This window comes from Zophobas morio, unplaced genomic scaffold (genome assembly GCF_036711695.1).
Source record: "Zophobas morio isolate AGI-343-1 ecotype UQ-CSIRO unplaced genomic scaffold, CSIRO_AGI_Zmor_V1 ptg000028l, whole genome shotgun sequence".
Taxonomy (NCBI): Eukaryota; Metazoa; Arthropoda; class Insecta; order Coleoptera; family Tenebrionidae; genus Zophobas; species Zophobas morio.
The window spans coordinates 5829697-5846425 of NW_026972133.1; the positions used below are offsets into that span (position 1 = coordinate 5829697).

A 16729-nucleotide genomic window follows, 5' to 3' on the forward strand; every position below is an offset into this window, starting at 1 on the left:
TTCGGTTTCTCAATTCTTCGACTTTTCGACTCCATGATTTCTTGATCTTTTGATTTTTCGATTTCTCGGTTTTTCGATGTTTCGATTTTTCAGTTATCCGACTTTTTAAATTTGGGAGTTTCGATTTCTCAATTTTTCGTTATTCGATTTCTAAATTTTAGATTTTTGAATTTTACATTTTTCGATTTTCAGTTCTTCGATATTTCGATTTTTCAATGTTTCGGTTTTACGATTTTTTAAGGTTTCGATTTTTCGATCATTAGGTTTCTCGATTTTTCAAATTTTCGATTATTTTAATTTTTCATTTTTTTTCTCACTGTCAATATCATACAGTGTATTGAAAACAACCGCAAAAATTGTCACTAAAAACATTTAAAAATTCATACAAAATAGAACACAGTGTTTCCAAAACATTTTCCTGAAAAAAATCCATTGGGTTATTACGATTTCAACAATATTCTTAATTTAAGACGTTTTGCTAGTATAAAACACAAATAAAGAATTAATTCTTAGTTAAACGAAATATGTATAATCATTATTGGCATCGACTATTTAAATTTGGCGCTTGCCTTTGACGGTTGAGGACTCCAATGTCAATAAGAGTGGTTTTGCAAAATCAGACTGTCGCATCTAAATTAATCTATGGTAATACCAACCTAACGCCGCTAACCCCCTACGAAAGCAGTGTTGCCAACTGCAGGGAATTTTCCCTTTTAAGGGAATTTTAGGATAAGAAAGGGAAAAAGGGAATTTTTTGACAAAAGTCGCCAATTTTGGGGAATTTTAGAAGCATTCTTAAGTACGCTGACAACGCAGCAAAGAAAATGTGAAAATTGATAAATCATTATTTTTTCAGCTTAGAAAAGAGCAACATAGTTTGGTAGGTCTTGGTTGTGTGTTGAGGTCAAGAGTAGACAAAATGTACTAAATGTAAAACGTAGGTCAACTTGTCATTGACAAGACCAAAAAAAGAAACAGGATTGGGGAGAGTTCTTTAAACGCTGTTGCTGTTTTTAGGAGCTTTTTGCAGGCAACAGAACTGGATGTTGTTAAGTATCCAATAACACAAGGCCATCCAGTTACATAATGTTGCAATGTATTCATTTAAACACTGATAAAGAGGCTGGATTTTTGTCCTTTATTTGTACTGTAATTATAGAACTATATTTTTGTTACTTTGTCTTGTCAATTTTGAAATTATAGTGTTTGTTTACTATATTATTATTATTAAAAGAAGTTAAAAAGAAAGGAGCGTTGTTTTTGGGGAGGAAATTAGTAGATTAAGTGTTTTCTTGATCCCAGAGAAATTTTATCAATTTGTAATGGTAGTAATAGGTAGGTACCTATATGCAAAAGAGAATTTTGAGGCTGAAAAGGGAATTTTTATCGTCCATGTAGGGAATTCGCCATTACAAAGGTTGGCAACACTGTACGAAAGTAGGGTTACGTCGCCCGAGAATGTTTATCGCTAAAAATAACCCGTATCTGTGAGGGGGGACAAGGTTGCTATTGTTAAACAATGAGTTTTATTATTAACGCACTTAAAAACATTTTACATAGGATGCTACAGTTCCTATCATTTAGTAAGAAAAAAATCGGCAATTCTCTGAGCATCTACATCAAAACAAACACCGGAAACACTCTCTCGGTGGATTTGGACCCCACCTGGGACATCAAAAACGTGAAAGAGTTGGTGGCCCCCCAACTCGGCTTGGACCCAGGCGAAGTGAAAATAATCTTTGCAGGTAAAGAACTGGGGGACTCCATCACCATTTCAGTAAGTCTGTCCCCCACTAGTCGTAGTGTTAGTCACGTAATGTTCCAGGAGTGCGACCTAGGCCAACAAAGCACCCTCCACGCTATAAAAATCACGAAAAAACCGCCCCCAGTGAGCCCCTTGATCGAAGAGAGCGACGAAGGCAAACCGCTTTGCGAGACTTTAAACGACCGCAGCTTTTCCAACGACGACACGCAGCCCCCCAGCGGCACCAAAGTCCACTTTTTCGTCTACTGCCCCACTTGTAAGGGTCTGAAAAACGGGAAACTGCGCGTGAGGTGTCATTTTTGTAAATCGGGGGCTTTCACCGTGCACGCGGACCCTCAAAACTGGACGGACGTTCTAGAGCCGAAGCAAATTACGGGGTTGTGTGAAAATGGGGCCGAGTTTTGCGCAGATGTATGTATTTTGTTCGAGTTTGGTGTCAAACTAAATTTGGTTGTAGATTTTGGATAACCGGGAACCCACGTTTGCGGATTTTTATTTCAAGTGTTCGGAACACACGTCGCTGGGGGAGGACGACGAAGCCGTGCCTTTGTACCTGATTCGGCCGAATTTGAAAGATGTGCCTTGTTTGGCCTGTGCTGATGTTAAGTGAGTGGGTTGTTTTTTTTTTTTTTTTTGATTAGTTGACATTGTGGGGGTTTCAGCGACCTAGTCTTTGTTTTTCCGTGTGAAGGGGGACATGTTACTTGTTTGGATTGTTTCCGGCAGTATTGTTCAACGCGCTTGCGCGAGCGGCAGTTCTGGCAGCACCCGGAGTTTGGGTACACGTTGGCATGTCCAGCTGGGTGTCCCGATTCATTTATTAAAGAGATACATCATTTTCGTTTGTTGTCTGAGAATCAAGTATGTTTTCACTATATCTGTGACTTAATTTTATTTTTGGAAATTTTATTTATAGTATGTGCAATATCAGAGGTTTGCGACTGAAGAGTTCGTACTGAGGTCTGGAGGGGTCCTCTGCCCTCAACCTGGCTGTGGAATGGGCATTTTGGCTGATCCAGAATGCACTAAAATTACGTGTATTAGTGGCTGTGGGGTGAGTGACACATTTAATACCATTTACTACCAACTGCGTCAGTGCTGCCAACTTGTATGTTTCAGTACGTTTTCTGCCGCCTTTGCCTCCAGGGCTACCACATAGGGGAATGCCACATATCAGAAGACGTAAATAGTACAAATAACGCCGATTGTTCCTATAACGTAGACCCAGCTCGGGCTGCCGAAGCCCGATGGGACGAAGCCTCCAAGGTTGCCATCAAAGTCCTAACTAAACCATGCCCTAAGTGCAGAACACCCACAGAGCGAGATGGTACAAGTCCACAATTAAATGAAGTCCAATTATCCCATTTTCCATTTTTAGGTGGTTGCATGCACATGGTGTGCACCCGCGCCGGCTGCGAGTACCATTGGTGTTGGGTGTGCCAAACCGCGTGGACCCGCGACTGCATGGGCAGCCACTGGTTCGGCTAAACCATCCATCCATCCATACTTTAAGAATCAAGTTGTAATAATTAATAAATGTCGTGGAAACGAACTTTGTTTAAATAATCCCGTCAACAAACGTCTTGCCAGATTGTTGCGATTCGAAGAGGATGAACTTCTGCATAAAACGAGGTATTTCTGACCCAATCGTTCGAGGGATTTTTAGTCGGGGCTTCCTCAGAGTTCTGCGACGCGAACAGAGAGAGGGCGAGGATCCCCAGGCCCCCTAATGCCTTTATGTTGTACGCGAACGAGAACAGGAAGAAAATGTCGCAATTGTACCCCACGGAGTCGAATAAGGACATCAGTAAGCGCTTGGGGAGCGGCTGGAAGTGCCTGGACGAGGAGGAGAGGAAGAGGTTTTTCGATCGGGCGAAGGCGATTGGGCTACAACACAAGAGGGAGTATCCAGGTATTTATTACAAGGACAACTAGTTATTACTTTGTTTGAATTTTAGTATTGCCCAGTCAGAACTAGTCCAACCGGGCTTCCAAAAATTGGTCTGTCTTTTTGAATTTAAAAAAGACAAGGGAAGTTCTATCTTTATACAGGTTTCCGTGTCTGTCTGTGAGTTGAATAGTCGGAGTTGGAGGTTATTACCAGAGGGTAGACACTGTGTCGGGAATGCTTACGTCGTGCGCCCTCTGTGATCCCTTATTGTAACTACCCTTAGTGTTTGATTACAAATAATCAAAAATTATTATTCTTTTAATTTAATATTGTCTTTGTTTGTAACATTGTTGTCTGGTTTCAGTTCTTTCCATTAACTGTTGATTCGGAGTAGTTAAATGTAGCACTAGATCCGGCTGCAATCCTTGACCTCTAAGACATTTCTGGAGCTCCGTTTTTGCTATTAACAAGATGTGGGATATCGATTCCTGAGGGCTAGCTGAATGACCGGCAGTGGCGCACGGTCACCGATTTGGGGTGTTAATGTCAAAGAGTTCGAGCTCAGTTTGGATTTATGTTGGTTCGTTTCAATTCAGGGGTGTTTCGGGTTATATATGTCAAGATTGTCAAGTAATAAATTCGGTTGAAGTTGGTTTTGAAGTGACAACAGATGTCACTTTGGAAGTTTATTGTGAAATCAGTACATGGTTGGGTTTAATGACACTTCAAGTACGATCGTCAGTTGGCGCTGGATTTAGTTGACGTATTCATTTGTCGTGATGTCAGTTTAGGCAAGAAGTTCCAACGCCAACTGATTAATAATAAAATATAAGAATTAAGTGTACTTAAGTGTACATTTAACTCATACTTAAGTACTAATTGGGTAATTCTTTAATTCTTTAAGGAGCACATGCGTAGTAGTAGTAGAACTTGTTAAGATAAGACTGATTTTGGTAAATGACATATCCTCTAAGAAAAAAAAGGGTGGGTGGGTGAGGCTAAAACTTGTTAAGATAGGACTGAACAATATTAAGAGTGGTCACTGGAACGAAGAAGGGATGGGTAGGCGTGGCCACTGCTTGCTCGTAAAACTAGAAAAAAACTAAATTTAGCTCCGCCCACCTCCTTTCTTCCTTTCACTGACTTAATTTATTTAGTGTTAAATGGAAATTGAAAAATAACAGTACCGTATTTCCAAAATTTTCTGGGAAAATGGACTGGGCCGTTTCTGATTTAATCAATAAAGTAAAGCGACTAATTCATTAATTTTCTTTGACCCACGTGTATAAGCAAATCTAGAAATATGAATGCAATAATAAATCACAAGTAAAAACTCTTTATATTTTGCATTTTGTAATTTTTTCATTTACTATTTTACGAATTTTCGACTTTTCAGTTTTTCGATTTTTTAATTTTTCAATTTTTCGATGTTCGACTTCGATTTCCCGATTTTTCAATTTTTCGAGGTCCCGATTTCCCAATTATTCGATTTATGGATTTTTCGACTTTTCAGTTTTTGGCTTTGATTTCTCAATTTCCCCCGACTGTCGATTTTTGAATTGTTCTATATTTCAAGTTTTTGATTTTTGCATTTCGATATTTGAATTTTTCGACCTCGATTTATTTTTAAACTTTTCAATAATTTTTCGATTTTTGGATTTTTGGATGTTTCAATTCTTAGATTTGCGGTTTCACGAGTTGTCTATTTTTTGATCTGGAATTTTTCTTTCCGGTTTTTTATTTTCTTAATTTTTTCAATTTTTCGGTTTTTCAATGTTTTCATTTTATAATTTCTCTTTTTTTCTATGTGAAATTTTTCAATGTTTGGTTTTTTCGATTTTCAAATTTTCGTTTCTCCAATTTTTGACTTGCTGTATTTTTGATTTTAAATATGTAATAATAATAATAATTATAATTAAAAAAAAGCCTTTTCAATTTTACGATTTTAGAATTTTTTTTCATTTTTTCAATTATTGAATTTTTAAACGTTTTCAATTATTCGATTTTTAACTTTCAAATTTCTCGATTTTTCAATTTTTCGATCTTCCAAGGTTACAGTTTTTCGACTTTACAATTTTGGTGATTCCATAATTTTCCGTTTTAAAATTTCTCTAGTTTTCAATTTATAATTTTTCCATTTTGCGATTTTAATTTCTTCAAATTTTCAATTTACAATTTTTCGGTGTACCGATGTTATAATTTTTTGTTTTTTCAATTTTTCAGTTTTTCGATTTTCAAATTTTGGGCGTTTCAATTTTTAGATTTTGCAATTTTTTGATTTGCTATTTCACGACTTTTCGATTTATCGATTTTTCGACTTTTCGATTTTTCAATTTCCCGATTTTTCAGTTTTTCGATGTCCCGCCGATTTCCCAACAATTATTCGATTTGTGGATTTTTCGACTGTTCAGTTTTTCGATTTGATTTTCGGTTTCCCGATTTCCCAATTATTCAATTTCCCGATTTTTAAATTGTTCTATATTTCAGGTTTTTGATTTTTCGATTTTTTGCATTTCGATATTTGAATTTTGCAATGTTTCGACTTCGATTTCCGATTTCTCAATTTTTCAATTTCTCGGTTTTTCAACTTCGACTTCGCGGTTTTTCGGCTTCAGAGTTTTTCGATTTCGCTTCCCGATTTCTCAAATTTTCAACTTTTCAGTTTTTCAATTTTTCGACTTTCCGAGTCCTCTCCTGATTTCTCGATTTCCCGCGTTTTCGATTTCTAAATTTTTCGATTTTTTAACACTGCGATTTTTCAATTTTTCGATCTCTTGATTCTCGATTTCCTGAGTTTACGATTTATTCGTTTTTTCGTCAGATCATATTTTAAAATTTTTCCATTTCCAGTTTCTCAATTGCTCGACTTTTCGATTTCACCATTCGGTTTCACGATTTTTAACTTTTCAATTTTTCAGTATCCTGATTTCTCGATATCTCGATTTTTTCATTCCTCGACTTTTCGATTTATCAATTTCTCGAATTTTTCGAGTTTTCGTTTTCCCAGTTTTTCAATTTCTCGATTTATCAGTTCGTCAGTTTTTAGACTTCCCAGTTTACCGATTTTTTTAATTTTTCGATGTCTTGATTCTCGATTTCCCGACTTCAATATTTTTCGTTTTCTCTGTTTCTGGACTTTTCAATCTCCTAATTTCTCGATTTCCCCAGTTTACGATTTATTAATTTTTTCGACATTTAAATTTTTCAATTTCACGATTTCTAAATTTTTCGATTTCTCTATTTTTGAATTTTCAGATTGTTTAATTTTGCGACCTTTCGGTTTCACGATTTTTAATTTTTCAATATCTCGATTCCCCGATGTCTCGATTCCTTAATTTCTCGACTCTTCGATTTATCAATTCCTCGAATTTTTACAATTTTTCGATTTTCCGGTTTTCCAATTTCTCTATATTTCGGCTTTCCGATTTCCCCACTTCCAATTTTTCGGGTTTTCAATTTTTCAAGTTTTCCTTTTCTTGATGTTTCGATTTTTTGATTCCCGATTTTTCAACTTTTCGATTTTTCAGTTTCTCGATTTCCCGAATTTTAGATTTCTAATATTTCGTTTTTGATTTTTCGATTTTCTGATGTCTCAGTTTTTCGGGTTCTTTATTTTTCAATGTTTCGATTTTTCAGATTTCTGATTAATTTCGCTGTTTTTCAGTTTCCCCATTTTTAAAATTTTCGGCTTTTCGATTTCCCGACTGAACTTTTCGAACTCTTCGATTTTTCAATTTCACGAATTTTTCAATTTTTCGATATTTCAGGTTTTGATTTTATCCATTTTTCATATTTCAATTTCCCGGTTTCTCGATTTTTTCCGACTTCGATTTCCAGACTTTTCATTTTATCGATTTTTCGATTTGCAGTTTTTCAGTTTTTCATTTTTTTTTGTTTCTTCAACTTTGTGACATGAAACATTTCAAGTTTTCATTTTAAAATTTTTCAGTTTTTCGATTTTCCAATTTTTCGGTGTTTCAATTTTTAGATTTTGTAAATTTTTGGTTTGGTTTCGTCACGAGTTTTCGACTTGTCGATTTTTCGATTTTGCAGTTTTCTGAATTTTTAATTTCTCAATTTTTCGACTTTTCAGTTTTTCAATCTGATTTCTCAATTTTTTAAATTTTCGATTTCCCGATTTCCCAATTATTCAATTCAATTTGTCGATTTTACCTCCGACTGTCGATTTTTGAATTGTTCCATATTTCGGGTTTTTGATGTTTCGATTTTTTGCATTTCGATGTTCGAATTTTTCAATTTTTTGACTTCGATTTACCGATTTTTCAATTTTTCGACTTCAACTTACCGATTTTTTTTCGAATTTTCAGTTTTTTAATTTTTCAATGTCTCAATTTTTCGATTTTTTAACACTGCGATTTTTCAATTTTTCGATCTCCTGATTTCTCGATTTCCTGAGTTTACGATTCAAGTATTAATTTTTCCGACATTTAGATTTTAAAATTTTTCCAGTTTCAATTTCTCGATTTTTCGATTTCACGATTTCTAAATTTTTCGATCTTTTGGTTTCACGATTTTTTATTTTTCAATTTTCCAATACCCCGATTTCCCGATTTTTTAAGTCTTCGACTCTTCGATTTATCAATTTCCCGAATTTTTCAAATTTTTCGATATCCCGATTTCTCGATATCTCGATTTTTTCATTCCTCGACTCTTCGATTTATCAATTTCTCGAATTTTTACGATTTTTCGATTTTCCGGTTCCCCAATTTCTCTATTTTGCGGCTTTTCGATTTCTCCATCTCCCAATTTTTCGAGTTTTCGTTTTCCCAATTTTTCAATTTCTCGATTTATCAGTTCGTCAGTTTTTAGACTTCCCAGTTTACCGATTTTTTCAATTTTTCGATCTCTTGATTCTCGATTTCCCGACTTCAATATTTTTCGTTTTCTCTGTTTCTGGACTTTTCATTCTCCTAATTTCTCGATTTCCCGAGTTTACGATTTATTAATTTTTTCGACATTTAGATCTTTCGATTTCACGATTTCTAAATTTTTCGATTTCTTTATTTTTCAATTTTCAGATTGTTTAATTTTTCGACCTTTCGGTTTCACGATTTTTAATTTTTCAATTTCCCGATTCCCCGATGTCTCGATTTTTTAATTTTCCGACTCTTCGATTTATCAATTCCTGGAATTTTTACAATTTTTCATTTCCCGGTTTCCCAATTTTTCGGGTTTTCAATTTTTCAAGTTTTCCTTTTCTTGATGTTTCGATTTTTTGGTTCCCGATTTTTCAACTTTTCGATTTTTCAGTTTCTCGATTTTTGATTTTTCAACTTCCGAGTTTGCGATCACGTGATTTCTCGATTTCCCGAATTTTAGATTTCTTAATATTCCGTTTTTGATTTTTGATTTTTCGATTTCGCTGTTTTTCAATTTGCCTATTTTAAAAATTTTCCGGGTTTTCGATTTCACGACTTCTCAATTTTTCGAACTCTTCTATTTTTCAATTTTTCGATAGTTCAGGTTTTTGATTTTTCGACATTTTTGAATTTCCCGATTTGTTGATTTTTTTTCGACTTCGATTTCCAGATTTTTAATTTTATCGATTTTTCGATTTGCAGTTTTTCAGTTTTTCATTTTTTTTTGTTTCTTCAACTTTACGACATGGAACTCTTCGAGTTTTCATTTTTAAATCTTTCAGTTTTTCGATTTTCCAATTTTTGCGCGCTTCAATTTTTAGATTTTGTATTTTTTTGATTTGCTATTTCACGATTTATTTTTCGATTTGTCGAGTTTTCGACTTCGATTTCCCGATTCCTCAAATTACGGAATTTTGGATTTCTCAGTTTTTCGATGTTCCGTTTTTCCAATTGATGGATTTTTCGACTTTTCAGTTTTTTTAATTTTCAGTGTCTCAATTTTTCGATTTTTTAACACTGCGAATTTCAATTTGATTCTCGATTTATTTTTCGTTTTCTCGGCTTCTGGACTTTTCAACCTCCTGTTTTCTCGGTTTCCCGAGTTTACGATTTATTAATTTTTTCGACATGTAGATTTTAAAATTTTTCCATTTTCGATTTTTCGACCTTTTGGTTTCACGATTTTTAATTCTTCAAGTTTCCAATATCCCGATTTTTTAATTTCTGGACTTTTCGATTATCGATTTCTCGAATTTTACAATTTTTCGATTTTTCGGTTTTTCGATTTCCCCATTTCCCAATTTTTCGAGTTTTCAATTTTTCCTATTCTCGATTTTTTGACTTTTCGATTTTCTATCTCAGTTTTTCGATATCCCGATTTCTCGATTTTTCTATTTTTTTAATTTCTCTTACAATAACTTTAAAACGTTTGCAAGATTTCAAACTACCCAGTTTTACAATACTTGATTGAATCAATAAAATAACCTGACTCAGTCATTAATTTTTTTGAGACACCTGTATAAGCAAATCTAAAAAATATTAATGCAGCGATAAAGCAGGATTTATTCAGTAAAATTTTGAGGTGACGTCATCAATTTTTTAGGGGGGTGATTAAGACAATTTTTTTTACTATCTACATGATATTCCTTATATAAGACAAAATTGTCGCCTTAAATTACTCAAAATCACGTTCTCTTTGATAAAAAAAAAAAATGAAAGTTGGCCACGGACAAATTAGCATGCCGTAAATGACACCTTGGACAAAATCGTCAGTTGGCGCTGGATTTTTAGCTGACGTAGTCCTCGTGACGTCAATTTAGATGATGAGAACTTCCAGCGCCAACTGAGTTCACATTTAAGGTCATACTTAATTACTTATTGGCTAATTTATTTTATTTTTATAACAATTCTACAACAAATTTCGAATAAATTAATAACAAGAACATTTTTTAAACTCTATTCAGACAGGAGGATTTTCTTTTTTAATTTTAGTAGGCCTATAAAGGACTCAAAGTAGTACTTTAGTTTGACGGGCTATTTAATTACTGAGGGGCCAATTCCAAGTTGATGGCGCAAGTCAGTGGTGCAGCGCAACTTTATAATGCTAATTTGGGTATCAAATGCTGGTTGCTAGGGGTGACGGAATAAACAAGCGCAATTTTTCGAGATAAATTGAAATTTTCCATTGAAATTTGCACCATGGAGTTGCGGCACCTCTAGTAGGCAGTGCAAGTTGGCGCAATTTATCTCGAAAAATTGCGCTTGTTTATTCCGTCACCCCTAGCAACCAGCATTTGATACCCAAATTAGCATTATAAAGTTGCGCTGCACCACTGACTTGCGCCACCAACTTGGAATTGACCCCTAAGAGTCCTTTTGGGCTCTGTGTACACAGAGTTCATTGGACTTTCGTTTATGAATGCTAATTTGATCCATAAGTAACGTCTCAATAAAGTTCGCTTTAGCGTAAGCATTTTGTTTGGATTACTTTATCGCCCAGTCAGAAGAATCCAACCGGGCTGCAAAAAATTGGTCATAGACTCATTTGTATTGTTCCCCTCCACGGAAATCTTTAGTAAAAGGCGAAAGATTTATTCGCTTTGAAGGGAAACCAGAGTGACGATGAAAACCTCCAGTCGCTAGTTATTAGGAGTGGGGCGCCAACCTCACGTCAGTTTTAGGTCAGCGCGACCTCTGTCGGGAGCTTTTGTGACTACTCACCGGCTTCCAATCGATACACTCTCAAACAAACATAGTGTCATGTGATGAAATCTGTTCAAACTATGAACGCACATGCCATGAAAATATTCCACACTTTGAATTAAGACAAAGCGTACTAGTACTAATGTAAAGTCTGAGACAAAGTATTTGTCGGATTTGTGCGAGCAGCCATCTAGATTATTATTTTAAATGAAGACATAAACTTGCTTTATGTTTGTAAATACATGCACTTGTTGCTGCTGAAAAATGATGAAATTAGTTTCGAGATTTTTTGCTCATTTAAACAGGACTTTAAAACTTTTACTATTTTCAAAAATTGGTTTAAGTTTTTTTTCGTACGTATAACAATTATTATTTTTTATTATTGTGCGATTTTTGTAAAACTAATATTTTTTTTACTTTATGACTTTCGTTGACAAAAACCTCTCAACCAGCGTATTTTTCCGCGACCCAAGTCAACCCCTTCCCCGCATGTTCAAGAGCAAAATTTTTCCGCCCCCCCACCCACCCGCCACTTTCCCGCGTCTCACTATCCCTGCACTTCCACCCCCGTTTTCCAAAAAGCCCCTTGCACCGCCCCGCCCGCAAATTGATGCAAATCAATTGAAGCCCTCCAAGTCGGTGGAAAGCGTCGCCCTGGCGCAGGTCCGGTGGGAAATTCTAGAAGCCGCGTCTCAAATCCGATTATGCGAGGTGATCGTTATGTCGCTTCGCTTTTTTCGCTCCCGCTCGTCCTTTTCCTTTCCTCGGCTTTTTTGCCTCGCCTTCGATCGCGTCACCTCCGCGCGAAATAATCAGGCGACGAAGCGGCCTAATTTCCTGGCGCCAGCAAGGGTTTCTTCGCAGGAAGGAGGATCGAGGACGCGCCCTCGGCGATTTTTTCTTCCTTGGAAGCGGCGCTCCGGTGGAACGTTCCGGTTGCACGGGGCATGTGTGGATTACCCGGAATCGACCGGTCGCGTATCGAGTGGGCGACGGCGGGCGGCGGGAGGGGCCGGGGTAATGAGGCAGGGTAATGCATCGGCGATCGGAATTGTCTTGTTGGCGAGCGAGGGAAGAAAATGGGGAGATGGGGAAAGTTACAAGGAGAAAAATCTTTTTGGTTCAAATTTTAGTGTTAATTTTACTGACGATGATAATTTTCACTGGGTGTAATTACGGGCTAAAACTCATCGTTTTTGCGTAACTATATTGTGAGTTAAAAATTCTATAAAAACGGAAAAATCTGAATAACCGATAACTTGAACAAGAAAATAATACGAATATTTTGATTTATTCGGCCATGAACCATCCGCATCCGAGAGAATACATAATGTATTCTGTGTTGCCAGAATTCAGGGGCGTGAAACTTCATATGAATTCCCGATAGATTTCCGGTTAGTTGTTTCCCGTCCAATTTCGTAGTTCCGCTTTATGCGAAATAAGCAAAAAAAATCCAAGTGTCATGATTTTCCGCTTTCCCATAATTTACACGTTTGCAACCGGTTCCGCTGAATCCGGGCGCTGGCCATCGCTTAAAAAAATTGGTCGAAGGTTATTTGGACGGAACTTTCCTCGAACAACAAATCACGCTTCTTTGAAAAATTATAAAAAAATGTGCTTTTTTGACTTGAATTTTCCAATTTTTATTTTTTTTTATTTCTTCAGTTTTTCGATTTTCAGTTTTCGAGTTTTTAAGTTTTTATCGTTTTTTGTTTTTTTTTGCTTTTTCGATCTGCGAATTTTGAATTTTTCATTTTACTCATTTCTTCAATTTTTAGATTTTGCAATTTTTCGATTTAACATATCTCGTGTTTTCAGCATTTTAAATTTTTCAACTCTTGAACTTTTCATTTGCAATTTTTATTTTCGGTTTTTTATTTAATTTATTTTTACAATTTTTCGATTTTATAATTTTTTGTTTTCTCAATTTCAATTTTATCAAATTTTCGTCTCTTCAGTTTTTCGGTTTCCAATTTTTCGTTTCAGTTTTTTATTTCTTTATTTTTTCAATTTTTGGTTTTTTCGATTTTCAATTTTTCGTTTCTCCAATTTTTGATTTGCACAATTTCTAGTTTTTATTTTAAATAAGTATGTAATCTCCTAATTTCTCGATTTCCCGAGTTTATGATTTATTAATTTTTTCGACATTTAGATTTTTCAATTTCACGATTTTTAATTTTTCAATATCTCGATTCCCCGATGTCTCGATTCTTTAATTTCCCGACTCTTCGATTTATCAATTTCTCGAATTTTTAAATTTTTCGATTTTCGGGTTTTCCAATTTCTCTATATTTCGGCTTTCCGATTTCCCCACTTCCAATTTTTCGGGTTTTCAATTTTTCAAGTTTTCCTTTTCTTGATGTTTCGATTTTTTGATTCCCGATTTTTCAACTTTTCGATTTTTCAGTTTCTCGATTTTCTGATGTCTCAGTTTTTCGGGTTCTTTATTTTTCAATTTTTCGATTTTTAGACTTTTCGATTTTTCATATTTCTGATTAATTTCGCTGTTTTTCAGTTTCCGCATTTTTAAAATTTTTTGGTTTTTCGATTTCCCAACGTCCCAATTTTTCGAACTCTTCGATTTTTCAATTTCACGAATTTTTCAATTTTTCGATATTTCAGGTTCTGATTTTCTCCATTTTTCATATTTCAATTTCCCGGTTTCTCGATTTTTTCCGACTTCGATTTCCAGACTTTTCATTTTATCGATTTTTCGATTTGCAGTTTTTCAGTTTTTCTTGTTTCTTCAACTTTGCGACATGAAACATTTCAAGTTTTCATTTTAAAATTTTTCAGTTTTTCGATTTTTATTTTTTGTAAATTTTTGGTTTGGTTTAGTCACGAGTTTTCGATTTGTCGACTTTGCAGTTTTCTGAATTTTTAATTTCTCAATTCTTCGACTTTTCAGTTTTTCAATCTGATTTCTCAATTTTTTAGATTTTCGATTTCCCGATTTCCCAATTATTCAATTCAATTTGTCGATTTTACCTCCGACTGTCGATTTTTGAATTGTTCCACATTTCAGGTTTTTGATGTTTCGATTTTTTGCATTTCGATGTTCGAATTTTTCAATTTTTTGACTTCGATTTACCGATTTTTCAAATTTTCGACTTCAACTTGCCGATTTTTTTCGAATTTTCAGTTTTTTAATTTTTCAATGTCTCAATTTTTCGAATTTTTAACACTGCGATTTTTCAATTTTTCGATCTCCTGATTTCTCGATTTCCCGAGTTTACGATTTAAGTATTAATTTTTCCGACATTTAGATTTTAAAATTTTTCCAGTTTCAATTTCTCGATTTTTCGATTTCAAGATTTCTAAATTTTTCGATCTTTTGGTTTCACGATTTTTTATTTTTCAATTTTCCAATACCCCGATTTCCCGATTTTTTAAGTCTTCGACTCTTCGATTTATCAATTTCCCGAATTTTTTCATTCCTCGACTCTTCGATTTATCAATTTCTCGAATTTTTACGATTTTTCGATTTTCCGGTTCCCCAATTTCTCTATTTTTCGGCTTTTCGATTTCTCCATCTCCCAATTTTTCGAGTTTTCGTTTTCCCAATTTTTCAATTTCTCGATTTATCAGTTCGTCAGTTTTTAGACTTCCCAGTTTACCGATTTTTTCAATTTTTCGATCTCTTGATTCTCGATTTCCCGACTTCAATATTTTTCGTTTTCTCTGTTTCTGGACTTTTCAATCTCCTAATTTCTCGATTTCCCGAGTTTCGGATTTATTAATTTTTTCGACATTTAGATTTTTCAATTTCACGATTTTTAATTTTTCAATATCTCGATTCCCCGATGTCTCGATTCTTTAATTTCCCGACTCTTCGATTTATCAATTTCTCGAATTTTTAAATTTTTCGATTTTCCGGTTTTCCAATTTCTCTATATTTCGGCTTTCCGATTTCCCCACTTCCAATTTTTCGGGTTTTCAATTTTTCAAGTTTTCCTTTTCTTGATGTTTCGATTTTTTGATTCCCGATTTTTCAACTTTTCGATTTTTCAGTTTCTCGATTTTCTGATGTCTCAGTTTTTCGGGTTCGTGAAACTTCATTTGAATTCCCGATAGATTTCCGGTTAGTTGTTTCCCGTCCAATTTCGTAGTTCCGCTTTATGCGAAATAAGCAAAAAAATCCAAGTGTCATGATTTTCCGCTTTCCCGTAATTTACACGTTTGCAACCGGTTCCGCTGAATCCGGGCGCTGGCCATCGCTTAAAAAAATTGGTCGAAGGTTATTCGGACGGAATTTTCCGCGACCAACAAATCTCGCTTCTTTGAAAAATTATTAAAAAAAATTGTACTTTTTTGACTTGAATTTTTCAATTTTTCAATTTTTATTTTTGTTTTATTTCTTCAGTTTTTCGAGTTTTTAAGTTTTTATCATTTTTGGTTTTTTTCAATTGTAATTCTTTCAATTTTTCATTTTTCTCATTTTTTCAATGTTCAGATTTTGCAATTTTCGATTCTTGAAATTTTCATTTGCAATTTTTCTTTTCGGTTTTTTATTTTATTTGTTTTTACAATTTTTCGATTTTGTAATTTTTTGTTTTCTCAATTTCAATTTTATCAATTTTTCGTTTCTTCAGTTTTTCGGTTTCCAATTTTTCGTTTCAGTTTTTTTGTTTTCTTAATTTTTTCAATTTTTGGTTTTTTCAAGTTTCAATTTTTCGTTTCTCCAATTTTTGATTTGCACAATTTCTAGTTTTTATTTTAAATAAGTATGTAATAATAATAATAATTTTAAAATATTTTCACTTTTTCAATTTTAAGATTTTAGAATTTTTCCACTTTTCAACTACATATTAATGTTTTCATTTACTCGATTTTTCATGTTTTCAAAATTGTTTAATTTTTTTGTATGTTTTCAATTTTCAATTTTTCGTTTCGGTTTTTTTTTTCTTTATTTTTACAATTTTTTTATTTCTTCGTGTACCGATTTTATAATTTTTTGTTCTGTAGTTTTTCAGTTTTCCATTTTTTTGTGTTTCTTCCACTTTACAACATGAAACACTTCGAGTTTGCAATTTTCGATTTTTCGATTTTTCATTTTTGGTTTTTCCGATTTTTCAATTTCTCAATTTTTCGATTTTTCAATTTCCCAGTTCAATTTGTGGATTCTTCGACTTTTCAGTTTTTAGATTTGATTTCTCAATTTTTTGGATTTCCGACTTCCGATTTCCCAATTATTCAATTTTACCGCCGATGGTCGATTTTTTAATTTTTCTATACTTCAGGTTTTTGATTTTTCGATATTTTGCACTTCGATATTTGAATTTTTCAATTTTTTCACTTCGATTTCCCGATTTCTCAAATTTTCAACTTTTCGATTTTTCAAATTCTCGAATTTTTCAATTTTTCTGTTTTTGAATTTATAAATTGTACGACTTTACACCTTCCCGATTTCTTAATTTTTCGATATTGCGATTTTTCAATTTTTCGATTTTTCGGTTGTCTGATATTTCGATTTTTTTAATTTTTCAGTGT

At 34.1% G+C, this 16729-nt stretch overlaps 2 protein-coding genes and 1 pseudogene across 7 annotated transcripts in view; 2 read left to right on the forward strand and 1 right to left on the reverse strand.

Moving 5' to 3' along the window:
- The first annotated feature begins 1417 nt into the window (after positions 1-1417).
- On the forward strand, positions 1418-3317 carry LOC135136930 (E3 ubiquitin-protein ligase parkin). Of its 3 annotated transcripts, XM_064066416.1 has the most exons (8): positions 1418-1502; positions 1561-1777; positions 1826-2176; positions 2223-2371; positions 2428-2626; positions 2682-2819; positions 2885-3092; positions 3144-3317. In XM_064066416.1, exons 2-8 carry the CDS (start codon positions 1562-1564, stop codon positions 3251-3253), a joined length of 1371 nt encoding a protein of 456 aa, XP_063922486.1. In that variant the 5' UTR covers positions 1418-1502; position 1561; the 3' UTR covers positions 3254-3317. The 3 variants fall into 3 exon arrangements, with proteins under 3 accessions (XP_063922486.1, XP_063922487.1, XP_063922485.1); XM_064066415.1 differs by having other exon boundaries at positions 1440-1777; XM_064066417.1 differs by lacking the exon at positions 3144-3317 and having other exon boundaries at positions 1437-1777; positions 2862-3022.
- Positions 3293-16729, forward strand: part of LOC135136931 (protein SOX-15-like) — a 32028-nt gene continuing 18591 nt past the window's right edge. For 3 of the 4 annotated variants that reach the window (XM_064066418.1, XM_064066419.1, XM_064066422.1), the window contains exons 1-2: positions 3293-3397; positions 3447-3677. In XM_064066418.1, the coding sequence (XP_063922488.1) occupies positions 3376-3397; positions 3447-3677 (253 nt within the window). In that variant the 5' untranslated portion in view covers positions 3293-3375. The remainder of the gene's footprint in view (positions 3398-3446; positions 3678-16729) is intronic. The other variant, XM_064066421.1, reaches the window with a different exon arrangement.
- On the reverse strand, positions 11030-11156 carry LOC135137174 (U5 spliceosomal RNA; annotated as a pseudogene).

Bases quoted from the DNA above. Each gene is read 5' to 3' on its own strand.
- LOC135136930 (XM_064066415.1), top strand. From the start codon at position 1,520: ATGAGTTTTATTATTAACGCACTTAAAAACATTTTACATAGGATGCTA. The intron at 1,778-1,825 runs GTAAGTCTGTCC...GTAATGTTCCAG, and splicing joins GGGACTCCATCACCATTTCA to GAGTGCGACCTAGGCCAACA. The intron at 2,820-2,884 runs GTGAGTGACACA...TGTATGTTTCAG, and splicing joins CGTGTATTAGTGGCTGTGGG to TACGTTTTCTGCCGCCTTTG.